Source organism: Coniophora puteana (assembly GCF_000271625.1).
Source record: "Coniophora puteana RWD-64-598 SS2 unplaced genomic scaffold CONPUscaffold_4, whole genome shotgun sequence".
Taxonomy (NCBI): domain Eukaryota; kingdom Fungi; phylum Basidiomycota; class Agaricomycetes; order Boletales; family Coniophoraceae; genus Coniophora; species Coniophora puteana.
In genome coordinates, this window is record NW_006913056.1 from 1,572,595 (window position 1) to 1,596,119 (window position 23,525).

Here is a 23,525-nt window from a genome sequence, read left to right on the forward strand (position 1 = left end):
TGCTTTCAAACACCAGGCCCAGGTCTAACACAAGTGCAGAACAGTCGAGCCTGTACAGATGAAGCACTCATACTGCCAAGCAGCGCTCTGCTTGCAACCGTACGAGGGTAGCGACCAGTCTCCTGTGAACGAACAATCGGAGCCGCGCAGCCATCTCGTTCCCGCTGCTGCAATCTACACAGATCTGGTTACGAGCTGCACGGGAAGGCAGCGCTGAGTACATGAAATTAGCAGCATGTTGTTAATTGGCCGTGCTCTGCATGGGTGAGTTCACAACACGTTCCTGACAGGCTAGGCGGCCTCCGTGTCCAAAACTTATTCCCGCTGCTGTGTCAGCTACCAACATCGGAGCCATCATTGATTTTTCATGTTGGTGAGTGAGGATCAGAGAGGCTTGCTGTGTCCATCGGTATCGTAGCCCTCCTTTGGGCAGGAGGATTGTCGTCTTGCTAGGACGTACCTACACGGTGAGTATTAGAGTACAGCCTGCACACATCATGGGATACGACTCCAGCACGATGCATCAGGCCTTCAGGTTGTGCACCCATGATGCCCACCTTCTCTTCTATAAACACCAGTAAAATTCAACTTTGCTATCACTTCGATTCGGGGTGGACAAGGAGTAGACTGTGACGTTTATATCACAGGAATACACACTGCATGCACGTAACAGTGCGTAACGCGACGATAGTCGCTGATTTCCATGGCCAATTAAGATGTCGGACGTCGGATGCATTTCAATTTACGGTAACACTATCTTAAAACGACTCTTTGTCCTTGCCGTCGTCTTCGTCTTTGACAACCCCGTTGCGATGTCAAAGAAGAAATCCGACAAGCAAACACCTGTACCCTCTACCTCGCGTGAGCTCGTACGTGTTGGCGCCAGACACGTACAGGTTACCAAGCATGGCGGCAAGCGTACCGATGAAGGCAAGAAACCCTCAACAGAACGCGCTCTGATCCTCAGGAACGGCAAGTATGGCTCCCAGGGCACTGGAGAGATGGTGGTCTCTGGCAAGATTAGCGGCAGAGAGAAGCTCGATCTCATTGCAGGTTCGTCATGTCATGCATTGATGTACCACAGAAAGCGGAATCCCTATCTTGCGCAGAGGACTTGATCAACCAGTCGCGCTCTGCAGTGATGTCTCCGCTAAACATGGAGAAGTGTATCAAGATTGCTGATTCTCAGCTCAACGGTAGGCATTCTTCCCTGATCTCCGTGCACGAGAGACATTTCTGAGCCGCAAAATATGCGGGGCATAGCGTACTTGGACGACATCAGCGATTTGCAGGATCCTGAGTTGTTCAAGTCAAAGATTGACAAGGAAGTAACAGCTCGCACATCACGCAACGGTCAGTGGAATGAGGTCGATGCTTCGCAGGTTGCTGTGACCGTTGCTACCAGGCAAGTGCAGTTTGCATAAACCCTTGTCAATATTACAATCCAAGGTTTGTTACTAGGATCCATAATTCGTACATGGTTGCTTCTGCTTGGAAGATTACCTTGGACCTACTCCGCAGCATTGAAAAATCGGGACTGTCCGCGAAGAATGCACAGGGACAACTCAAGAAGGATGAGACTCTCCGCACTCGATATCTCGCTCTGCTCGACTTTGTGAACGAGCTTGTTGGAGTGGAGCAAAGAAACTTCTCCACATTGGCAAAAAATGCTCGTACGTGATGGACTCTATTATTCACTCTGCCTTGCCTCACAAGACTAGCTCACTATCAACGCTACTTTAACACTGTGCAAGGTGTTAAGGAAGGAGAGCCCGAGGTGTCCTTCGATTGGGGGAGTATGAAGGATGCCTGCAAATCGTTTCTGGATTCTATCATTGTTGAGTTATGTTTCCCTCGGGCGCCTTATCCCAAGCGCATCCTGTATGCCATTCTACATGACGCAATCGACGAATCCCCATGGGAAGCCAAGAGGTTCCCGCAGTTACTTTGGGACGCCGTTGGCGAGCTTTCGGTCAGTTGTATGCAAACAGCGGGAACGACTGGGCTGACTTCATCCTCTAGGTTACTCTTGAGCTGCAAGAACTATTGGAAAGTCCTCTCCTTGGCCCCGAGGGACAGAAGATTAAGGAGTACCCCCATCAAATGGCTGAAGCACATGAAGCGTGGCACGATGCTCAGATCTATTCGACTCGGGCATTGGCGCTTGCTGAGAACTTTCAGAATCTTGCCTTTCCGCTGGAAAAGACACAGAATGCGGCAGGTTTGGAAAACTTATGGAAAACGATTAACGAGGTGAGCAGATCGGGCAGAGACTTTGTGTGTACTCATGTATTCCTGTTTGCAGAACTACAAAGCTGTATGCGGTGAAAACCTTGACACAGTGTGGCACCTGGAAGAAGCTCTCAAAAGAACGCCCCAATGGACAGTCGTGTTTGTTCCAAGGGCAATTAGGAACGCCGGGGACGAGAGTGACCCCGAAGTTACTCCAGGCGCTCTTGTCAAGGCGCGCAAGCCAAAACGTGGTGCTCTCACTTACAAGAAGACCCAGAAGAAGATGCTTGCCATTACAGACGGCCGCGCCGAAGAGAGCGACGATTCCATGCCCTCTTTGCAATCTGTTTCAGACTCGTCAGACGAAAGCGACTGGGACGACGAAAGTGAATCAGAATCAGATGGGAACGAGGAAGAGGAAGACTGGTTCGATGATGACGATGATGAATCGGGATACGACTCCGAACAGCAAGAATTGATGAAAGGGATGGAGCGGGAGGCCATGGACGCTGCGATGGCAATCCCAGAGTTCTTCGATCCCAAGACAGAGGTGCCCGAGTTCGAGGCGCTGGCTGAGGAAAGGAAAACCAATCCATTCCTGAAGCTATTGGGATCCTTACGAGGTGAAGATAAAGGATCGTTTCTGATAACGGGGTGCTAAGCCTTTGACAGGGCGCATGTTTTCATCGGACTCGACAATGACCTCCACCACCCGTACAGAACCTCGAACTGGGTTGTTTAGGAAGAAGCCTGCGGCAGCTCCCGCTGCTCCGAAGCCATCCCAAAAACCGGCTCCTAAGCCCTACCAGTTAGATTTTGATCTTTCAAAGATCCCTGAGGATGAGCTACCCCCTCTCCCGCCGATTCCAGGTCCTCGCAAGAAACGGGTTCCTCAGCTAAGGCCGGCTCCATCAGACACAGGTACACATTGTTTTACAGGAGGCCGATAATATCTTGACATTCCGTAGGTCCTACGCTATCTGTTCCCCAGCAACCTCAGAGCCAGAAGGCTACCGTTGAAGAGGTAGAGGACGAAGATGCGGCATCAACCACCAAGAAGAAGAAAAAGAAAAAGTCTAAGAAGAAGAAGAGCGAGAATGCCGGCCTAGATACCGTGGCGGAGGACGCACCTACACCTGTGCCCGCGTCAAAGCCTCCTGCCCCAACACAGAAGCCAGCGCCTACCAAGGCGACAAGCCCTCCTGTAACAAGCCCTGCGAAGAGCCCAGCGAAGAAGACACCTCCATCTGTCTCGTCGACAAGCGCGTCCATGGCGTCTCTCACCCTCGAGCGAACCCCTACGGTGCAATCCGGACACTCTTACCTCGCGGGCAAGGAGGTGGCGAAGGAAAAGATCAAATCACGGCCTGGTCATGCTTCCCTTTTCTCCACAAAAGGATTCCTGAATAGGGACGGGAAAGAGAAAATAGACGAAGAGCCGGAGGGGGGCAGGAAGGGAGGATTTTTTGGTAATTTGAGCAAGAAGGCGACCGGCTTGATGCACCAACTACTGAACACATCGGAGGATACGACGAAGGGTATCAAACCGATGAAATGGGAAAATTTCGTTAGGGTCAGCCCAATCTTTGACTTCGGATGCCCCAGGTTCATGTTTTTGGTTAGGTTATGCTTGAGATGGGCTTTGAGTACGACCCCAGTACCGCAGGCTCAAGTGTTCGTTTCGACCCACCGGGCGGAAAAGATCGAGTAAGTGCAACTTGTTCCTCGATTATTCTACAAACTAAACGGAAATACCCTCTAGTCGATTTCCTTCCATAAACGTAAGTGCAGCCGCTAGAGTATCATGACAATTCCCGACATTTTTGTTGACAGCACACCCCGACACTACCATCGGCCCTATCTTACTCAAAGAGTGGAGCAAGAAACTGAAAAGATATTACGGCTGGATGGAGGAAGACATCCTGCAAAAGAAGACTGACGATTAATCCAATTGTTTGCACTTTAACGATTCGGCTGTATGTTGTAAAATGTTTGAATGCATGATCTATCATACCCTTCTGCACAGCAAAATTCCTGATAGGATATCAAAAAAGTGTCTGTCATTCGAGTGAAGCCTCCAAGTACCTCTGAATATAAAAATGACGTTGTACGTCTTAGATTTCTTGAGACAGCTTGAGATCACCGACAGACACTCCTGTTAACTCGCAATGTCTCTATTTAACATAGCTCTTCCAGATGAACGAGAGATGTCATGTTTAGTGGCTGCACTAGAGAAGTGGCTCCAAGCTTCAAGCTTCAGCTGGCCTTCAGGTCCGTGTCCACTAGTGTATATGTGTAGTATACTCCGAGAATCAATTACATACAATCAAGACACAGCTCGAGCTTTGCTCTAATATTAATGACGAAGTCTGGAATGGCTTGTTGTTCCCACGGGCGCGTGCTAGCCGTACCGAAAGCACCAAGTATCGAGTGGTGCACATGCACTATGGCGGCAAGGCCACCTCCAACGCGTCCGCATACCGCCCTTAATCCTAGCTCCTCCTTCGCCACTCACAGCTCAAAAGACTGGGCAGAAGATGACGCATGGGACAGCGGATCCGATTCTGAGGAACCCCGCACGTCCACCATCTCGCATGGATGGGCAGCCAACTCCAGGCGGCAGTTAGCCACGACATCCTCGGCCGTGTCAGCTCCCCAACCCGTCCCAAGATCACCAAACAACCCTCCTTCATCAAACGTTGCATTCTCATATACGCACCTTAATGCCCCGAGCCCTAGCTCGTATTCCCCTCCACAGACCGAAAGTAACAGCACACCGCCAAATAAGGGCGGTTGGACCATCGTCCGTAAACCCAGCATACCCAACACCAATACACAACCTCGAGTAGCTGTGCTCCGCGATGGCTCGGTTGAAGCTGAATCCGACTGTGACATGGTTGTGGGCGACTTCGATCCTGACGAATCGGAGCAGACACACAGTAATAAGCCAGCCCCACCCTCCACACTCAAACCAGACGTGGATAAGATTGTCAATGGTGAGTTCCTCTACACGCAGACACTCTCAACGCTCAGCAGCCTCTCAGATCCGTTCGTAAGCATACATAAGTCGACTGAGCCAGAAGCGAACAATCCACCTAAAGCAGTGCGATCGGCTTCGCCGAGCGATTCAGCGAAACTCATGCGTGAGAGATCTATCCGCACGAATCGGCGCCTCAGGTTCATCGAATGCCTCCGAAAGGACGATATCAATATTGGTGAGCGATGAGCTGGCCTCAGCGTTAAATGGCGCGCCCATAAACACTTGTCTGCCGATCTAGCTGAGCTTCGGAAACTTGCCTGGGCGGGTACTCCATCAACTCTGCGCCCTGTGGTATGGCCTCTTCTTCTGGTAAGTAGAAGTAAACGTGTCAAACTGCGACTCATGAAGGACAGGGTTATCTACCATTGGCTGCCCCCGCACGCAGTGCGACGTTGACCAGAAAACGGGAGGAATATCGGTCTCTGGTTGAACTTGCGTTCAAGAAGGAGCGACAAGGCCTTGACCAGCAGATTTGGCATCAAATTGAAATTGACGTTCCACGCACACGACCGGGAACCCGTTTGTGGATGCAGGAGCATACCCAACGCGTACGTGAGACGTGGTGGAACCATCTATCAGACACTTATGGGCCCGGCAGAGCCTCGAGCGCATCCTTTACGTTTGGGCCATTCGACATCCGGCCAGTGGGTATGTACAGGGCATCAATGACCTTGTCACTCCATTTTTCCAGGTGTTCCTCTCGGCATACATAGGTTAGCGTTCGAAAGTACAAAGCCATACAACCATCTGAGCTTGCTTTCAGATTCTGATCCAGAGCAGTTTGATGCTGCTCTGTTACCTGAGAACGTCAGAGATGCCGTTGAAGCCGACTCCTTTTGGTGTCTTTCTCGTCTCCTTGATGGCATACAAGACAACTACATTGCGACACAGCCTGGTATTCAACGAAGCGTCAAAAGGATGGCTGAACTGGTTGCGCGTATTGATGGTATAGTTGAACTCCTTTCAAGACCTCTCCTTGCCACTGATGTGGTGATGTCCTCTCCAGCTCCACTGTACGCACATCTCGAATCCGAGAGTGTCGAGTTTATGCAGTTTGCATTTCGGTGGATGAACTGCCTGCTTATGCGGGAAATAAGCGTGCAGAATACCATTCGCATGTGGGACACCTATTTGGTTGGTTTAGCTGCTTCTCGTTATCATGCAATTAAGCTCATATTCCCCGAGGCTGAGGGTACAGACGCGTTCTCTCAGTTCCACCTCTATGTTTGCTCTGCCTTCCTCGTCAAATGGAGCGAAAAACTCCGCAAGATGGATTTCCAGGTATTTCTTCTGATTTGCTTTAAAAGGATATTGAATTTATTACTTCGCAGGGTATCATCATGTTTCTCCAGTCACCACCCACTCAGGACTGGGACGACCACGAGATTGAAATGCTGCTGAGCGAGGCGTTTGTGCTCAACTCAATATGGCATAATGCTCAGAGTCATTTTGGAGCCAAGTAGATTGAGTTAAAGCGGTTTGTACGTATACGTGATGCGGGGGCAGTTATGCTAGGGGAATGATGAGAGGCAATGTAGATTAGTCTCAGATGCGGTAGGGAGTAGGACGATAAGTCTATTCTGCAGAGGCGAGGTCGCGATCGAAGGCGTTCCTTAAACTCTTGGCTTGATCGTCGGTCTTGAAGCGCAAACGGTATGAGGTTGGTTCGCTCCCATCGTACCCGACGAAAGAAACCACCTTTGCCGCGTGGGTTGGTTTGAGTCCGGAATAGAGGTTGAAGTTCTGCAAGTATTTAGTCAAGGGGTTCTTACTAGGAGTGGATAATCTCTTACAATGATGATCTTCCCTGTCGAGCTATTTCTCAACAGAGCACGACGGGCTGATGTCTCCTTGTGCTTCTTGAGACGGAAAATGCCTAGTTGAACGAATCAATTGGCGCACAGCCTACCACAAACTGCGGGACTAACCAACACCCATGTCCTTCCACTCTGCCGGGGCTTCAGAAGCCTTCACCAGCTTGTACACCTTGCACTTGCCGGCATGCGTCGTCTCCTCGTTCTCCTCGCCCTCCCCTTCTTCATCGTGGTTACTGGTTGAGATCAACTTGGCCGAATCGTCTTCCGGAGCATCCGGCTGTGGGGTCGATGACTCCGTAGACTTCTCAGAGGTGATCGAGGAAGTTGAACCTCCCGACGGACCAAGGAGGTTCCCTGTCTGCGAGCCACCCTGATTCCCGGATCCGAAGCCAAAGCCAACTGGGTTGCCCAGGCTGCCTCCGCTTCCGCTCCCTCCGAAGGAAAAGCCGGTCGGTTTCGAAGCGGAGCCGCCTCCGAATCCAGCAAACGGCGAGGTGGCCTTTGGCGGAGACCCGAAAGCGCTGCTAGACCCACCGAACACGCTCGTCGGGGCGGAGGCCTTGGGAGTATCTGGAGATGCATCCTTGCCTTCATCCATACTGGTGGCCGTCGGCATGGAGCCGAACAGCGGTGACGCCGTGCTGGACGAGGATGCGCCAAATGCAGAGGTGGATGAATCGGAACCAAACTTGAATGCAGAGCCTCCCTGACCGAACTTTGGCCCCGAGTTTGATAACGTGGCTTTGTCTTTGTCGTCGCCGGATGAAGAACCGAAACTATAGGGCACCTTGGAGGGATTTGAAGAGGAGCCGAAGGAGAACCCCCCTGTTGCTGAGCTTCCAGAAGTCTCAGGCTAGTCATGCAACTTCAACCACATTTCTTGGCAAAACAAAAGACTAATAATCACCTTGGCAAAGCTGAAAGGCGACTGCGTAGCCGGCTTGTCCTTGTCAGACTCCGTGGGTTTGAAGGTGAAGCCCGTGGGTTCCTTGGAGGGCGTCGAGACTTCGGTTGGTTTGCCAAACCCAGCGAAACCGGATGCTGAAGGAATCGGCATTGTAAACTTTGGTGGTGCTGTCTTCGCTGGCTGGGATTCTTGCGGTGTCGTTTTGTCAGCCTTGCCTACGGGATGTGACTTCGACTTCTTGTCAAAGTCGCTCTGTACCGTTGTCCGAAGCTTCTTGTAGGTTTCAAGCAAGTCGCTAATGTCGACGAATGGGTCTTGGTCCACAGCCTTGGTTATTGCGGCCAGGAAAGATACGTTCAGGCCGCGCAGCGACTTGTAGTAAGAAAGAGACGCGTCGTTGTCATTGGAGGGTGCAGCTGACGATGTTGAGAAGCTTGGTCTGGACTCTACCGCAGTCGACGCGTTGAATAGCGAAGCTGTCTTGGGTTCGGAGACCTTTGTAGCCGGAGATGAAGAGCCGAAGAGAGAGGGTGTTACCGAGCCATTGTTTGTAGCGGAGGTGGTCCCGGGGTTAGTGGAAGGCGCAGCCCCGAAAGGCGAAGCACCAAATGCTGAGCCCCCAAACACGTTTGTGCCTAAAGAGTTGGTTGAGAAAGATTTGGCAACATTTCCAGCGGGATTGGCAGCGAGAGATGGTGTTGGGGTTGGGGTTGGGGCAGCTACCGGCGCCGTAAAGGTAAAAGGGTTTGACGTGGACGTGGCAGCACCAAAACCAGAGAAGCCACCAAACTTGGGGGCTGCGTTCGAGTCCTGACACGAGGGCAGGGTATCAGGTTTGTGAAACCGTGCAGTTGGAGGCGTGCTTACTGTGGTTGCGGGTGGAGGTATTGGTATCGAGGGAGCGCTTTTATTACCTGCTAGTGCGCGTTTGGGGAGAGCACGTATTCTGTAACGAGTGAGTTTTATTGCGGAGCAGGGAGATGAGCATAGACTGACTGTCTGCCTGCGAGCACAGAGTCCTGGGCTTTCTGAAAGCCCTGTCCGACTTCTGCGGAGTCCTGTAGAGCATATGTAAGAGATTGGAGTTTTGAATTCGTGAGTCGATGAATACCTGGACGTCGTCGTCGTCTCCGTCCTTGATGATCTGTTTCTCTGCTGTCCGTTTCATGTCTGAGAACAAGGACGTTATGGACCATGACGGCGCGGCTGAGCATGTCAGTGAAGGCTGTGAGAAAGAGTTAGATAAGCTGAGAGACACGCGAAGGACGCTGCGCCATTGACGAAAGGGCGCATACCAATATATTGCTCCGTCTGTCATTTGCCCTGCTGTTTAACCTACTTATCGCTCTTTTATCCGTTATTGCCATTCTTGCCCATACTTATCGACCACGGTCCGCATGTCTTCCTCGACAGCGGCCACGATGGACTCCCGTCCGTCCTCTCCAGCAACACCAGAATCCTCGGACGGCCTTCATCCCGTCGCCATCCACAACGACAGCGACTTATCATCCTGGTTCAAGTCCGTCTCCCCTCCGTCCAACGTTACAGACCTAGGCCTCTGGGACACCGATCTATCTTCTTTTGCTTTCTCCAAACGCTCCGACCACCAGATGCTTCAACTCAACGACGTGATAGATGAGCACGCTTACGACGAGTGCGTTGTCCATCTCATTTTTTCTGCTTTTCTCACTGGCATATACTCACTTCGTGACGTCTTCGCCGTTCTACAGTGTCGATACCTCGGAGAGCTCTCCCTCCAAGTCTGGACTATGTACTGAACTCCCAGATGTGCAACTCGCCCGCAATGGAGGAAACAGTGGCCCACACCCTCATACACCGGCCGCCCACTCTCCGGAAACCGGTTTCTCGCTCCCGAGTCAGATGCAGATGCGTTGTACCCCTGTTGTTCCTCCCCCAGCCCTTCAGCCTCGGAAACAAGACCCATCAACTGTGCCCCATAAAGTTGTATACCCCCCACGAGAGTCCTGCAATAAGTTCGTCCCTGTTCATTGTCCCGTAGGTGGCACGGTTTGACATCTTCCAACAGCCTCCCAATTATCACTCCAAGCATCCCAGACTCAGGCACAAAGTCTCGTGTAGAGACTCAAGTACGCGTAACCGTCGACCTCGCGTACTCCAGTTCTTCGGCTTTGGAGCCTTACCAGTACGACCGGGTTGGATCATGGAAGTGGCTGAAGCTCCCTCCTGGCACTTCAACCAAGAAACGGACCAGAAGGGAAGGCAAGATCGGTATGCAGGTTTCATCGCCTATGCCGCCTCATAAGCTGAGACTTCAGCAGATCCCACCCCCCTGGACATGCTTCATCTTACTGCGTCCGTAACTTGTGCATCCCCCCCAAATAGCCAGGTACTCAGCTGCGGAAGCTGCCGCAACAGAGAGGTGGGCTATTTCTCCCCAAGCTTTTGTCGTTGACTCTCACGCTGGTCTCGATAGGCTAAGCGAGTTGCCAAAAAGCTGGCCGCTCGTGTTCGTCCAGTCCGCTCTGACTCTGATAGCCCTGGTGATGGAAATGAACGCGTCAAAGGCAGCCGAGAGGATACAACAAGCATCATTCAGTTCAATTGTCCGGAGGTACTTGACTTCGCATCGGGCTCTGTGGTCCTCCCTGTTCGCATCACCTGCTATTGCAGACATCATCGTGAAAAGGTTGGGTTCCATGTCCACATCACCATGATGGACCATACGGGGCGGGTGGTTGGTTCTGGCACCACGCCACCGATCATGATCACAGATGACCATAAGTCCAACATAAAACCCGCCCAAGATTTCAACGAGTCCGAAGCTGGTTGGTCTCGTCGCGGGTCAGCGGCAGAGTTGGCAGATGCTTCTGCGCCATCCAAGCGGAAACCCAAGGAAGCGAACATCAAGAGGCGGACCAAGCCCTATGACACTACTGCTCGTAATCAATCAACGAAGATGTCCCCCGAACCCAGTATAGCGAGTATAAACTCTCCTGTAACATCCCCTTCAGTCACCTCGACCGCCCCCAATACGAGGTCACCGACACCCTTCATTGCCCCACCATCATTCACACCACTTTCTTTGCCCCAGTCGGATGTCAAGCCGTTGATCTCGGATACCGGTTTGGACCATGTACCTTCGCAATATGTGCAGTCCCCAGCCGCTGTCATGCCGGACACCGCCGACAATCGCATGCTAGAAGTCACCCAAGGGGAGGACGCAAGCATGGTTGACCATGTTGGGCTTGAACTGCCACAGGGTCTACCGTCCGCTACCGTCGACAACATGACCATGTCGCATGGGATGCAAGCGCCCGTGGCACCGTCCCAAGCTATGCCCTTCCTTTTTTACGACCCTAATACCGCTCCCACTCTCCCGCTCCCCAAGATCCATCGTCTTATCCCATCGTGTGGTCCTACGCTAGGCGGAATAGAGGTCACAATTCTAGGCGAGAACTTCCACTCGATCGTCCAGTTGAACTGTGTCTTCGGCGATGTCACTGCGAGTTCCACTCAACGTTGGAGCGACAATACTCTGGTCTGCATCTTGCCTCCTCGTGCTACACCCGGTGTCGTCGCTGTGTCATTCGAGAATTTGCCAAAGCCCGTTTTACCCGCTCTGTTCACTTACACAGACGAGTCGGACCGAGCATTGTGAGTTTTCCCTCGGTGAATCCTTGAATTCCGTGCTAACATCGTGCAAGGATGGAGCTGGCTTTGCAAGTTGTTGGTCTCAAGATGACAGGCAAGATTGAGGAAGCCAAGAACGTTGCATTGCGTATCGTGGGGACGACTGGCGGCGATGATTCACAGAGCCGGCCCGAATCCGGTTTGGACATGATGCAAATTGCTTTGTCACCTTCGGCCCCTCGCGATATCCGACCTCTGCTGCTTGCTCGCTCTGGTGAAGGCGAATGTTTTGAGACTGCTATGCTGAAGTTTCTGTCTGTTATGGATGTGAATCTCGACAAGCAGTCTGGTATACCCATGGACGAGGCCATCTCACATATGACGCCGAACGGGCAATCCCTGCTGCATTTGGCTGCCGCTCTTGGCTTTTCTGCTTTACTCGAGTTCCTTCTGGCTCGCGGAATCGATATTGACGCACGGGATCGTAATGGATTTACTGCACTGCATTTTGCCGCATTTGCTGGTTCGCAAACTGGTGTGGATATACTACTTGATGCTGGGGCCGATGAGGAGATCGTCAACGCATTGGGTCAAACAGCGCAGGACATCTCACCCGAAGGTTTCTGGAAGCGTGGGCACGGTTTCAGCGACAATCTTCCATCCCCTCCAGACTCTGATGAGGACGATGGTGAGTCTCGCTGGGGCGATGTTGAGTCCGATGTTGGCGAGGAAATCGGCGTCCGAAGGCGCTTGCCGCGCACGCGACGTCGTGAACCGAAGGCGCAAGAGGCTTCAGTGCAACCCCAGGCCGAGAACGACCCGCCGCTGCCGTCGGACTCGCTGAAGAAGCCCGACGATACCACTCCGAACGAGAAGCAAGCCGCTTCTTTTGTTGACATGATCCAGCGGACCCTCGCACAGTTACAATCGCCGCAAGGTCTTATGCCGAATATGTCTCAGCTACCCATCCCTCATCTTCCTGAGATGCCTGCTGTCCCGTGGAATCTACCTCAGCTTCCCATGGTGTTCCCTGTTTTCATCCCCAACCAAGGATGGACCTCACTTTTCGGCGACAAACGCGATGAGCAAGGGGCTGAGTCCAAAGATGATCAGACTGGGTCGCGGCAGGGTGCTCAGCTTATATCACAAGAGCTGCGGGCTACTTGGGAGAAGTGGATGGCTTTGGCCATTGCGACAGCGACGCTGCAGCGGCAGCAGCCTGTCGATGAGGCCCCTCCCGTGTATACACCCCGAGAATCGGAACAGACTGAACAGAAACAGATTGCTGGTGCTGAGCAGCCGGACGGTGATGCTCAGGCTCTTGCCCACGCTGGCCCGAGTGTTGCAGATAGGGCGAGCCGCCGCGCAGCATATGACGAAGTGGAAGTTGCGGCTCAGGAAGTCGCTTCCTTTGGCTACCGTCCAGCGAGCAAACACGGGCAGAAAATGCAACAAAAACGTACGTGCTGTTTTCTGTGCATACGGATGGGGTTTCTCACTCCCATTCACAGATGATCGCATGCTTGTTTTGTTTTGGATTCCTATTCTTCTCGGTAAATAACATGAATATCTCTTTCTTGCTTTTGCTGACAGAAGTCTAGTTTCGCTTCTCTGGGCTTTCCACAACGGCATCCGATTCACCATTCAAGCCGTCAAGACAACGTTAACCCTCAAGGCTAATGTCCGCAGTTAGACGTATTATACCGTGAGCAGACACGGCTGCTCATGCTTTGCTATGTTGGATTATCTCTTAGAATTGACTATTATTCCTTTATAGTGGACGTATTCTCTAGTTTCTGTTGGGTGACGGTTCGCTACTTGTTGTACACGATAGGAATTCCACCATTTGCTAATTCTGTCATTAGTGTAGTCTTGATGTATACGATAGTATGAACGCGCTTCTACTTTCCGCGATGTAACTTAAAGCTGGCTTGCACTCCTTTACCTGCCTTTATGTCCTCCATGCACTTTGCATCGACTTCTTTGCCCTGCTGAGCAATTCTGACGACTTCATCCACTTTACTCTTGGGAACGCAGACGACACCGTCTTCGTCGGCAACAATCCAGTCCCCAGGTTCAACAGTTGCGGGCGGAAAGGTGTCTGGCCCGTCAGCGTCCACACCCTGTGTAGGTATGTGGAGAGGAACGTTGATTGCGGCTGGCCGGACGAACGGTGATTGTCCAACGGTCGAATGGCCTCTTGCGAAGACGGGGAAGCCGGCATCACGGTGCTCAGCAAGGTCACGACATCGGCCAGAGATGATAACGCCCACAGCGCCCCGCGCCTGGGCACCTGCAGTCATGAGGCCTCCCCAGACTGCATTCTTGGCCTCTGCATGTCAAGTGAGTGGGTGGAGATAGAGAGGGCAAGAGAGCGGACTGTACGGGGTGGTGCACTGACGACGATGACGGAGCCCTCGGTCGCGGTGTCGACAAAGTGCTGGGAGAGCTTTGGCGCACTCTTGTTGGAAGCGAGGACCATCTGGACTGTGTACGCGGGCGCGCATAGCCTAAGGTTGGAAGAGGTGGAGGGGGATAGTATGTGTATGTCGGGGATGAGTCCGCCGTTGGGCACGCCGAGCTTGATGAGGGCGTCGGAGACCTCACATGCTGAAAAGACGGAGAGAGACGGGGAAGATCGCGTCGACATTGTGCGCGCGATGGACTGCAGACGGAGGGCGGCGACTCGAGCCATACAGTAAGAAAGACAGGAGCTATTCAGCCTATCCGGAGTCCGGAAGCCGCGGAGGAATTGCGGAGAGACCTTTGATCTAATCTTGGATAGACACCATGAGTTCCCACGATTGTAAGTCGGGATGAGCTCATCGTAATTAGGCTGCGTGTCATCGAAGGAACTCACTACTCATCCCCTATGAAAAATGACTCCGTCGCTACTCATTGTAGTAGGTTCCTTCTCTTTGGCACTCATTCTACTCCATTGGGCCCAGATGATAGCCTGAAATAGTACAGAAGATGTCGAAATGCGAGAATGGAATTTGAATTCCATACCAAATATCGTCAACCTGGTGTTCGATCCCAATCTGAATCTTAGCTTATGATATTGATTCTGGCTCCGTTTCGAATCCCCTCGAACCAAATCGTGTCAGTGCAAACACAAATCCATTCTATTAAGAGTCGCGACGTGGCACAGTAGCACCATTAATCCTGATTGGTAAAAGGGTGGTGTCTTTTCTTATATCCACTGGGAGCTATATACAATGCCAGCTTTGCTTTAACTAGGTTATCTGAGATTGAGGTGGCTCTAATTATCTCTGTGTCAATTCCGAATAAAACAAGCCGGTTGCAGCAGTAACAGTGAAAGCCGAAGACAACAGCCTGCTGCCTTGAGATCCTATGGGGGCTGCGCCACTGCGGGGTCTGAAAGAACTTGCCTAATCCAGTCGTGCTCCTGACTTCGTGATAAGGCGCGTTGGGGAAAGCAGATTTGTTGGAATGCACCTTTCTCCCCAACGTCTCCCACTCCCCTCGACGACATCCTCCTTGCCCGGCTAGCACCAACGCTGGTGCCGTCTTGTCTCTGTTTCAGCACGTTTTCTCCCTCTGCGTCGGTCACGGACAGCATGGTTCTTCCCTGGTATGTGAGTACTACTTATTTCCCGTGCGCCTGCGACTACTTGTGCTAATAAAGTATGCAAATAGAAATAGTAGTCATTACATCACGGATGTAGACAAGCCTACTAGCGTGTCTCATCTGGAGAAGCAAACAGACGATAGAGGCGGGGGAAAACAGGATGGAGGGAGAAAGAGTAGCAAAGCGACTCGGGATTGAGGTAAGTGGTGTGTTCTGTCGCAATACCTCTAATCTCAACGTGGCCAGTGCACTCCGCTTGCCCCTGTTAACGTTTGCTCCATTTTGGGGGTAAGTCTTAGATTTTTCTGTTGGAATGCACATTTTACTCTGATTACAGGCTCCCGAAAACCCATCGCACGAACACGTCAGCCAGCACGTCTGTGACACGGTCTCAGGAGATGCCTCGGAAGAAGAAGGGCCTAAAGATACCGGGAAGATAAGCACTGGATGGATTAGTATGCCGACAGAGATATGTACTATGTGAGTTCCAGGTTCCTTTTCCCCTTCGCATGTCTAATGGTGTTTATAGGCATATATTTTAGCCTGGCCGCTCGACAAGACATGTACTTGGTTGTGACTTTCGCAGTCTCTCTGAGGATCCATAACAGGTTCGTCTTGGTGCCCCTCTTGCGTGCAATGCTCATCTGTATGGCAGATTTACGAGCAGCAGTTCAAGGACGCGAAGGACGAAAGCCGCTCTCGGAAAACGCAAGCGCAACACAACGTGATCCCATCCCTTTCCATTCGACGCTGCTTCATTCGACTTTCCTTGCTCTTTTTCACTCGTTCTCTCCGATTGCTATCATTTGCTGGCCTTTCGTACTATTTTGTTTCGGTGAGATTTTCGGTGCTATGCTTTCATTTTCATTGCTCATTGGCTCTCGTTGGCTCTCGTTCGTACTCTTTGGCAACAGGTAGGAACAATCGTCAAAGAGTGTAAATAGATCCATTCACTACCATTTTGTCGCTACGGTTTCGATTCGAAATAACATTGCTGCTCTTTGTACTCTATTGGCTTACTTTAAGGGAAATTTGAATATTGCCACTCGTTGGGATATAAGTACGAAAGAGTATCAAAGAGTGGCGACGGAGTCATTTTTCATAGGGACTCATCCTGCGCGTATGGGCTCACGACCATGCCTCAGCCCATACACCTTTCCAACTCTCAGCCCCAATCTCGCAGCTGGCGCAGGGTCCCCCGCAAGCTGGCCAAGGCTCTCATGAAGTCCCACCCATTGCACCTCCCAAAGTACAATTTACCGCTGCGCTTTCGGCCAGTCCGTGTTTCTCTTGACATGGACTCAAACGATCACTCACCGCCATTTATCTAGTGGTTTGTCCTCTTTACCTGCATCATCATGACCATACTTGCCGTCCTGGGCTTCACCAACTTGAGGCATTCCCTGCCCCTCAATGACAAGGTGCTGCACTTCCTTTGCTTCTGCATCGCCACGGGCGTCTTTTATTTCATCCTCGATGTCGAAGAGTAAGTCCCACCTTGCTGGTCTCATGACCGATTGAGTTGAGCCCAGCTATTGTGTCGGCTCAGGGACGCACGTCGAATATGGTTTTGGAGGCACGCAGGGCTCATCTTCACTGGCATAATATGCTTCTTCTTTGGTGGCTTGATTAGCGAAGTCGTGCAAGCGACCCTTCCAGTAAGCCGATCGTGCTCCTTTTCTTTCCTCGCTCTTGACTGGTTTTCAGTACAAAGAATTCGAATTTGGCGACGTTGTGGTATGCATGAATTGTCGAAATTTCCAATATGCGCTGTGCTAAGTATTCATACAGGCCAATCTTCTCGGGGCAGCCTTAGGCCTCTATGTAGCGTTTTACATTGAGAAATACTACCGTCATCGTAGAGAGGTGCGTATCTCATTAAGGCTAGCACAACATCCCGCCCAACGCCCGTCCCCAGATCGCACGCCTATACCGCCCTGTCAACACTGATGAGCTCTCGGAAGAGGAGGCATCAGATGAAGAGGGCGCTTCTGGCACGCAGCTACTCCCCCTCCATCAGTCAAGACCCTCTGCCCCTGCAGCCAAAACGTCCAGTGCTGCGTCTAAAGCACGTGCTGCGGAAGCACCACGACTAGGTGACGTATGGGACGAACGAGAAGAGATTTTCGGCATAGCAGATGACAGTGACGTCGAAGACGATGACCTTGGGCAAGGTGGCGGTCATTCGCAAGTACCACACGCGAAGCCCTGATTGTGCTGCTTGCTTGCTTGGAGACACGGGATAGTATCTGGATTGTAAAACAGTTCTAAGTAAATAATTTACTGTTATAACATCAGCTTTGGGAGTCTGCTACCCAGCCTTGTCTAATTCGGCTTTCAAAGCCGCAAGTTCGTCCTGCAAGCGACCAATCTCTTCTTTTCGCTGGACTGCGAGCTCCTGCAGCTGGTCGCAGGCCTGAGATGCGATGATCGTTACGTTGTCGTCAATCGCACGCTTCAATGTCGCCTGCATGCAAATGGAGACATCAAGTATGAGAATATGCGCACTCAGCCCCCGATTTCATTTCCGAAAAGCGAAAAGGAAGGTCGTACCTGAAGGTCTCTCTGTGTTCCATCGCAGACGCGATCAAAGTCCTGCAGCCATCGCTTCTTCGCCTTTTGCCACTTGCCCACTGCCCACCTCAAGCTCAGGGCGGCAACGAGGCCGCCTGCCCCAGCCGCGGTGGCCGCTTCGGCACCCGCGATGCCAACGATGTTTTCGCTGAATGCGAGCCACCAAGAAAGCCCGGCGCCACCGAAGAGGCCGGTAAATGTCCCGGCAACTGCTTGCTGGGCCTTGATGTGTAGGCGTGGGGTGGGATAGCCGAGGATCTGCGCACGCCGTTTGTATATCGGCCCAGTCAACGTGTCCGTATTGAGAGCATACGAAGGAGAAGAGGATAGTTGCTGGAGCCGATTTACCAAAACAGCCGAGTGGAGACTCGCGGCTGGGGATGGCTCATGAAGGGAGGCAAGGAACGACATGGTTTGAGATGTGTATTTGTCCTGTAGCGACGATAATTTGCCTGTCTGAAGTAAAAGCTTTTGAGAATGCGTTAGTTTGTGTCTTAATAATGTTATGTGGGCGGATGCTATTACCTGGCTCTCGAGATGCTTGCACCAATGTGCATCCAAAGTAGCACCAACAGTTGAAGCTATCTCGTCAATTCGCCACACCATTCTCCAAAACGTCAGCGAATCCAGTTTGGCTTTTAGCTCTTTGCGTGCCGATTCCAAGGCTACGTTCACGATATTTTTCTCTCCAGATGGACCTAAAACGTCAACTTCAGCTTTGACGCGCAGCTCCTCAATTTGTTGCCGTATATCGTGAATACTGCAGAGAACCTTCCCCAATGCCCTCTTCTCCTGGTCCAACATTCTTGAGATGAGGTCGTGCACAGCGTGCATCTGCGAAAAAGCCCTACGACTCGCAACGCTCCAACCCTCGGCTACAGTGCCGGAAAGAATCGCATCCAGTTTCATAGATAGGGCAGACACCTGCGATCCCGAGAAGTCTATCTGGTACTTCAGGACGCTAGAGGAAGATTTAGGATCAGCCTTGAGCTCCATGATGGCGCTGAGACCACGTGATGGGTCGACAGTAACAATCTTCCCCGGGCGGATGTCGTCTCTGTTGAGGAGCTCCTGTATGTGCTCCATCTGGGAGTCAGGTACGGAGGAAGTGATGGTGAGGATAACATTCGGTCGCCGAAGAAGGTCTCCCGCTTTCGTCTTCAACGCAGAAACCGGAGTCGTCAGGGGGTTCCACGAGAGAATGACGGCGTCCGCGGAAATCAACTTCTCTGCAGACTCGGGGCTTGGTTCACCGTTGCGGAGAAGCGTTGGGTGAAGCTCGGTGACCTGCAGTGGGACGTCTAGCCGCTGCAGCCATGTTGAAGGAATGATGACCTCCGTTTCGAAAGCACTGCTGTTGCTCTGGACTGGTGAGCCATATCTAGCCATCAATTAGGTTAGCAAGCTGCTGACATGAGAGCATAGAGGGCTGACCTAACAGTGACTTTACGAGGGCCCTCCGCCCAGCGATTATGGAGTGCGTCGCTATAGGTTTTATCTGATGAATATGGCTCCTCCACTAACGCCGATAGTAACGTTGGTGCTTGCGACCACCCGTCGACACCAATCACTGGAGGTTTTAACAATTTAGGGCAGCATAAAAGTGATACAAAGATATATCTACCTATGACGTTGGCCGGAAATTGCTCGCGGGAGGAGATAGCTGAGCTAGTGTTGCCCAAGACACCAGTCCAGAACTGAGAGGAATCGACAATGCTACGTCCCTGAGCCGCCTGAGATGGCATTGCATGAGGAAGCAAAGATATTGTTTTGTTCAACAGAGTGAGAGCCTTGGATTGTAGTGGCCCATCTGCCTTCCGCTTACTAGTTTGCACGGTGGAAGTCGATGAAGAATTTGTGCTCGCATAGCGACATGGACGAGAGTTCTGGCTGATACGGGAGCATGGAAGGGTATCAGGGTGTGCCCATATAGGTTTTCTAGCGGATATTGATGCCCAGCGCTCAACGGAGGAGGACCTGAGCGATCCTGAGCGCAGTTGGGAGACTGCGGCACCGTATGTCATCGAGGGACGTTCGGAACGGCGGTTCGCGCGGGATTGATTTTGGATCACGTGAGAGTCATCCACGCGCGCCTATTGCATCCGCGGCTTCAACTTACAGACCAATCCGACGTCCACTCAAGCCAACCTCAGGCAAAAGCCTGATATCGAGCACCTTCTGATATATGGTCTGCCTAAGCCGGGAGACTAAAGCAAGATTAAAGTCGCAACGAACCGCAAAAGGACGTGCTTATGATAGGACGTGGAATATAGTCAGTAGACATCAAAGTCAATATATAATTGTCCCCCGTTCTCCCATAAGATCAACTATCTGGCTCGAATGTAATGTCATGTTTTTCGTCGTCGTCGCTGTGTCCACCACGTATCAACCGGTGTTCGACTACGAGGACGCCGTAGAGGGGACTCGGGCTGTGGATCGGCCTGAGCCTCTGCAATTGCGGACTTGCTAAGACAGAAATCAATATGAGCATTCAGCCCTTGGTTGTCCGTCGCAAGCATCTTCTGGCATATTGGGCAAGTGAGTCCTTCAGTAGGTTCAACCTCGTCCCGGCATGCTGATTTTGGCTTTCTCGACGTTGATGACGAAAATTCATCTCTCTCTTTCTCTGAACTACCCGTTGCAGGAGCTTTGTAGGTGGCCATTCGAGAGGGCGCAGACACAGGAGCTCGGCGCGATGATTCGATAGACTGCGCAGGAGACTCAACATTTTCACTATCGAGATCCTCGCCATCTTCAATTTCCGCCTGAGAAAGGGGCATGTCCTCTTCTTCGTGAAAGCCCGGCATCGCATCCTCCATGGGTTGATGCAGCACCCTGGCATGCGGGTCGTTACGTACGGAGTCTGAGTCTAACCGCTGTCTCTTGCGTGGTGACGAGGGCGCGCTCTCAAAAAACTATACCAAACGGGTCATTTGTAGTATCTCAATCAGTACACGGGCGGGCGCCGAGACTCACTCTTTTGATCCCATTTCCCGAAGATGGTTTTTCCCGAAGATCCTTCAGTTTGGTCACTCTCAATCCTATGAGTCGTATTGTTACTGGGAGTTCGGGGATCAATAATTCCTTGCCAATCTGCGCAATCGTCAGGTCGTACAAGCCCCACTGCCAAAGGACTGGATGGGAGACACGCACAGCAAAGAGGTCTTCTTTCTTGCTGCTTACCCACCGATCAAAAGACTTGGCCCGTGTAAAGACTTCGATGCATTCAGTTCTGACGCGTGTTTGATTGTTTGGAAAGCACGTTGGTGTACACACCTTGAAAAGTGTCAAGTTTAAATTTCAGCGTAACCGTCTTACCAGTCCAGCCGCCCGAATCCATGTCCTTTTCTAATTCGGCACATACATCTTCTAATTTAGCAAATATCCTGTAACGATCTGAGATGGGACTGAACGTCCTACAAATGTGGATCTCAGCGGATTGTTATTCGAACGGGCGATAGGCACAGTACCTCTCGGCACCAATACTTTTCCTGAGATCCCTAGTAATTGGTTGCACAACGTTGGAAGCTATGCCCAGATGAGTATTTAGGAGGAAATTCAGTCCGAATTGTTTGTCCATGAGGTACAATGCTGCTCGGTGCTGGATTATGTCTCCGCAAGTCTGAATAAGGCAACGCATGAGATTTGACTGCTAGAAAGTCTAGAGCATGAATCTCACATGTATACCAATAGCTTCAAGCAATCGTTCGTTGACTCGACCTACGCCAGGCACCTTGCGAATGGAAAGGTCTTTCATGAAGTCCTTGATGACGCCAGGCTCAAACTCAAGGTGGAATTGCCCGTTCGGTTTCTTCTACGTGCCCGAGCTCTGAGTTGAGCTCCTGCAAACATGCACAAAAAAGATTCATTACCTTATCTGAGCATATCTACCAAGAGATCAGGTGGTCCCCGGCCGAAGGATAAATGTGGGCTCACCTTTGCTAGCATCTAGTGGCACAACTCATCTAATACGTTTCTGGACGCGACAAAGAAAGCGCTCACCTTGTTAGGTGCTATGCCGGCGCTTACTGTCAATTGAGTTTCTTTCTGAACAGTTTCACGAATCTCCTGAACGCAGGCATCTGGCGAGAGATTGTGTTCGCGGCAATATTTTGTGATGCTGTTGTGAATAAAAAGATGACATGATGCGAGGACTGTCCGACAGTCATATATCGACGTACTTGAGATATCCCTCATCGCAGCCTGCAGCATACATAGTAGGATCGTATCTCCTGAAAATGCTCATTACCTTGTTTGACATCTCGTTATAGCGGGCATAGTGGCTGTAAACGACAATTAAGTCTGGACATAGTTTCTTGGCGATGAACGCTGAAACGAGATCAGTTCATGGTTGCTTTCGAGGCAGTATCAGTTACTAACTTGGCATGCCGGACCGCACTCCAAACTTCCGAGCTTCGTAGGAAGCGGTACTCATTACACCACCACCAACCTGTATCAGGCGTGTTGAGTTGGACTGTAACAACTCTATAATAGATCGACTCACACCAAAAGGTTTACCCGCTAGAGATGGATCGTCGAGAAGCTCAACATTGGCGAAAAAGGCATCCATGTCGACATGTACGATGTACTGACTGAGGTCGCGTTGCGACTCAAGCACTTCGATCTGTCGTTTGTGATTCAATGGTTATACAATGAGGAGAGATACGCGTTGCCTCACTGTATGATCGAGTTCCTTCTCGATAGCTCCTGTATGTATAAGGTGTTTCAGAAAGCTTGTAGGGTGGGCGGGCTTGAAGATAAGACCTACGGGTGTTAGCTCCCTGCAGCACTTCATCGCGTTGCTTGAGTATCCGCTCAATACGTTCTGATAGCTCTTTGTCCTTCCGCTTCTCATTCTAGGGGAACATTAGGTGCATACGTTTCATTGCCACCGTGTTGCTGCGTATACCTCATAGAACTTGGATCCCTTCGAAGCTTCTGCTATAATGCGGTTGATTTCAGACTGGTCGTTGTCAAGTCTGGTTGTGGTAAGTTTGAGGTGCGCACGGAGGCAAAGGTACCCACCCCGCTTTAGTGACAGAGGCGCCGGCTAAGCGTCGGACTAGACTGGCGGAGTCAGGGGATGGCTTGGGCAAACTCGACTCGACCATGAAGATCCACGACAAGGCGGAGGACGGTTGTCTTCGATTGATTAGTGTTGCAACTAGGTATGGGGATTCCGACAGTTAGGTACGCTTCAGTCAAAGGCAATCACGGTCAAATGTAGGCATGGAAAGCCTGAAGTACAGTGTGGTGCTAGAACACTTATGCAGTTACGCCAGCGCTTAATACCGCCACGCGCCGCGGAATTAAACGCGTTGCACGTGACATGATACTCAATATTACTAATATTAATGACATCGCGACAAATTTAAAACACGGAGTTACGAAGCATGTGCATGAGCGCTTGCGCCTTTGAAAGCAAGTTTCAAACCTGCTTGCTCTTGGAGCATGAAAGCGAAAACATAAGATCATAGCATAGGTATTGTAAAAGGCATAGTATATGCGCATATAAGACAAGGATTTCCCAGTCGTCCTCGTCATATTTTATCGAGACAGAAAGTTGACTGATTCTAGCTCAGCCTCGTGAAAGCCCGCCCTATTCAGGATTATCAAAATCCAGACGAACGAGCGAAGTGTCCCACTGAGGTCGCGTAAATGTAAAGCTTCGAGTGGTAGCTGGAGACAGCTCCGAGCCAGAGCTGGGTTGCAGGTTGAGTGACGCGCCTTTCTGCTCTAGTTGCCCCATTG

At 51.3% G+C, this 23,525-nt stretch overlaps 8 protein-coding genes across 8 annotated transcripts; 5 read left to right on the top strand and 3 right to left on the bottom strand.

Moving 5' to 3' along the window:
• Window positions 1–782: 782 nt before the first annotated feature.
• Window positions 783–4,247, top strand: CONPUDRAFT_81146 (uncharacterized protein). The gene is made up of 12 exons (XM_007768339.1): window positions 783–1,053; window positions 1,110–1,196; window positions 1,264–1,401; window positions 1,458–1,673; window positions 1,722–1,972; window positions 2,023–2,253; window positions 2,306–2,855; window positions 2,905–3,153; window positions 3,201–3,805; window positions 3,856–3,939; window positions 3,995–4,013; window positions 4,066–4,247. Exons 1-12 carry the CDS (start codon window positions 813–815, stop codon window positions 4,176–4,178), a joined length of 2,784 nt encoding a protein of 927 aa, XP_007766529.1. The 5' UTR covers window positions 783–812; the 3' UTR covers window positions 4,179–4,247.
• A 642-nt stretch (window positions 4,248–4,889) lies between these two features.
• On the top strand, window positions 4,890–9,147 carry CONPUDRAFT_121397 (RabGAP TBC). Its single transcript, XM_007768733.1, has 15 exons — window positions 4,890–5,228; window positions 5,277–5,447; window positions 5,511–5,581; window positions 5,626–5,820; window positions 5,871–5,985; window positions 6,036–6,218; window positions 6,279–6,406; window positions 6,458–6,553; window positions 6,604–7,015; window positions 7,066–7,148; window positions 7,201–7,942; window positions 7,997–8,806; window positions 8,864–8,942; window positions 8,993–9,054; window positions 9,108–9,147. The coding sequence occupies exons 1-9, from the start codon at window positions 5,126–5,128 to the stop codon at window positions 6,733–6,735; spliced, it is 1,194 nt and encodes a 397-aa protein (XP_007766923.1). The 5' UTR covers window positions 4,890–5,125; the 3' UTR covers window positions 6,736–7,015; window positions 7,066–7,148; window positions 7,201–7,942; window positions 7,997–8,806; window positions 8,864–8,942; window positions 8,993–9,054; window positions 9,108–9,147.
• A 246-nt stretch (window positions 9,148–9,393) lies between these two features.
• Window positions 9,394–13,301, top strand: CONPUDRAFT_152105 (uncharacterized protein; the record flags this gene model as incomplete). The annotated part of the gene is made up of 8 exons (XM_007768734.1): window positions 9,394–9,650; window positions 9,727–9,990; window positions 10,044–10,246; window positions 10,297–10,397; window positions 10,452–11,632; window positions 11,683–13,067; window positions 13,120–13,161; window positions 13,210–13,301. 8 exons carry the CDS (start codon window positions 9,394–9,396, stop codon window positions 13,299–13,301), a joined length of 3,525 nt encoding a protein of 1,174 aa, XP_007766924.1.
• A 208-nt stretch (window positions 13,302–13,509) lies between these two features.
• CONPUDRAFT_89054 (RraA-like protein) lies at window positions 13,510–14,258 on the bottom strand (the record flags this gene model as incomplete). Its single annotated transcript, XM_007768735.1, has 2 exons — window positions 13,510–13,940; window positions 13,994–14,258. The coding sequence occupies 2 exons, from the start codon at window positions 14,256–14,258 to the stop codon at window positions 13,510–13,512; spliced, it is 696 nt and encodes a 231-aa protein (XP_007766925.1).
• An 835-nt stretch (window positions 14,259–15,093) lies between these two features.
• CONPUDRAFT_81148 (uncharacterized protein) lies at window positions 15,094–16,243 on the top strand. Its single transcript, XM_007768340.1, has 7 exons — window positions 15,094–15,207; window positions 15,269–15,399; window positions 15,447–15,488; window positions 15,538–15,680; window positions 15,730–15,808; window positions 15,856–16,035; window positions 16,115–16,243. The coding sequence occupies exons 2-5, from the start codon at window positions 15,361–15,363 to the stop codon at window positions 15,740–15,742; spliced, it is 237 nt and encodes a 78-aa protein (XP_007766530.1). The 5' UTR covers window positions 15,094–15,207; window positions 15,269–15,360; the 3' UTR covers window positions 15,743–15,808; window positions 15,856–16,035; window positions 16,115–16,243.
• A 93-nt stretch (window positions 16,244–16,336) lies between these two features.
• On the top strand, window positions 16,337–17,412 carry CONPUDRAFT_89055 (uncharacterized protein; the record flags this gene model as incomplete). The annotated part of the gene is made up of 6 exons (XM_007768736.1): window positions 16,337–16,477; window positions 16,532–16,686; window positions 16,750–16,858; window positions 16,908–16,937; window positions 16,992–17,066; window positions 17,119–17,412. 6 exons carry the CDS (start codon window positions 16,337–16,339, stop codon window positions 17,410–17,412), a joined length of 804 nt encoding a protein of 267 aa, XP_007766926.1.
• Window positions 17,413–17,451: 39 nt separating this feature from the next.
• On the bottom strand, window positions 17,452–19,788 carry CONPUDRAFT_164072 (uncharacterized protein). Its single transcript, XM_007768737.1, has 5 exons — window positions 19,399–19,788; window positions 19,209–19,344; window positions 18,300–19,155; window positions 17,754–18,230; window positions 17,452–17,667 (listed from the first exon to the last, which is right to left on the bottom strand). The coding sequence occupies exons 1-5, from the start codon at window positions 19,517–19,519 to the stop codon at window positions 17,512–17,514; spliced, it is 1,746 nt and encodes a 581-aa protein (XP_007766927.1). The 5' UTR covers window positions 19,520–19,788; the 3' UTR covers window positions 17,452–17,511.
• An 84-nt stretch (window positions 19,789–19,872) lies between these two features.
• Window positions 19,873–22,903, bottom strand: CONPUDRAFT_136219 (IMS-domain-containing protein). Its single transcript, XM_007768738.1, has 17 exons — window positions 22,800–22,903; window positions 22,684–22,753; window positions 22,543–22,630; window positions 22,453–22,481; window positions 22,279–22,398; window positions 22,155–22,224; window positions 21,956–22,103; window positions 21,777–21,894; window positions 21,711–21,722; window positions 21,647–21,661; window positions 21,454–21,588; window positions 21,245–21,396; window positions 21,051–21,190; window positions 20,928–20,989; window positions 20,751–20,867; window positions 20,010–20,689; window positions 19,873–19,952 (listed from the first exon to the last, which is right to left on the bottom strand). Exons 1-16 carry the CDS (start codon window positions 22,883–22,885, stop codon window positions 20,123–20,125), a joined length of 1,929 nt encoding a protein of 642 aa, XP_007766928.1. The 5' UTR covers window positions 22,886–22,903; the 3' UTR covers window positions 19,873–19,952; window positions 20,010–20,122.
• Between the last annotated feature and the right edge of the window lie 622 nt (window positions 22,904–23,525).

Excerpts from the sequence above, each read along its gene's own strand:
- CONPUDRAFT_81146 (XM_007768339.1), top strand. The coding sequence starts at position 813 with ATGTCAAAGAAGAAATCCGACAAGCAAACACCTGTACCCTCTACCTCG. Across the intron at positions 1,054-1,109 it reads GAAGCTCGATCTCATTGCAG|AGGACTTGATCAACCAGTCG; the intron begins GTTCGTCATGTC and ends TATCTTGCGCAG. Across the intron at positions 2,254-2,305 it reads TATGGAAAACGATTAACGAG|AACTACAAAGCTGTATGCGG; the intron begins GTGAGCAGATCG and ends TCCTGTTTGCAG.
- CONPUDRAFT_121397 (XM_007768733.1), top strand. The coding sequence starts at position 5,126 with ATGGTTGTGGGCGACTTCGATCCTGACGAATCGGAGCAGACACACAGT. Across the intron at positions 5,229-5,276 it reads CGTGGATAAGATTGTCAATG|ATCCGTTCGTAAGCATACAT; the intron begins GTGAGTTCCTCT and ends GCAGCCTCTCAG. Across the intron at positions 5,821-5,870 it reads TGCAGGAGCATACCCAACGC|AGCCTCGAGCGCATCCTTTA; the intron begins GTACGTGAGACG and ends TGGGCCCGGCAG.
- CONPUDRAFT_81148 (XM_007768340.1), top strand. The coding sequence starts at position 15,361 with ATGGAGGGAGAAAGAGTAGCAAAGCGACTCGGGATTGAG. Across the intron at positions 15,400-15,446 it reads CAAAGCGACTCGGGATTGAG|TGCACTCCGCTTGCCCCTGT; the intron begins GTAAGTGGTGTG and ends CAACGTGGCCAG. Across the intron at positions 15,489-15,537 it reads ACGTTTGCTCCATTTTGGGG|GCTCCCGAAAACCCATCGCA; the intron begins GTAAGTCTTAGA and ends CTCTGATTACAG.
- CONPUDRAFT_164072 (XM_007768737.1), bottom strand. The coding sequence starts at position 19,519 with ATGCCATCTCAGGCGGCTCAGGGACGTAGCATTGTCGATTCCTCTCAG. Across the intron at positions 19,156-19,208 it reads CCTCGTAAAGTCACTGTTAG|ATATGGCTCACCAGTCCAGA; the intron begins GTCAGCCCTCTA and ends ATTGATGGCTAG. Across the intron at positions 18,231-18,299 it reads GCAAGCATCTCGAGAGCCAG|ACAGGCAAATTATCGTCGCT; the intron begins GTAATAGCATCC and ends CTTTTACTTCAG.
- CONPUDRAFT_136219 (XM_007768738.1), bottom strand. The coding sequence starts at position 22,885 with ATGGTCGAGTCGAGTTTGCCCAAGCCATCCCCTGACTCCGCCAGTCTA. Across the intron at positions 22,482-22,542 it reads GCTGCAGGGAGCTAACACCC|GAGCTATCGAGAAGGAACTC; the intron begins GTAGGTCTTATC and ends TTATACATACAG. Across the intron at positions 20,690-20,750 it reads CGGGAAATGGGATCAAAAGA|TTTTTTGAGAGCGCGCCCTC; the intron begins GTGAGTCTCGGC and ends CGTTTGGTATAG.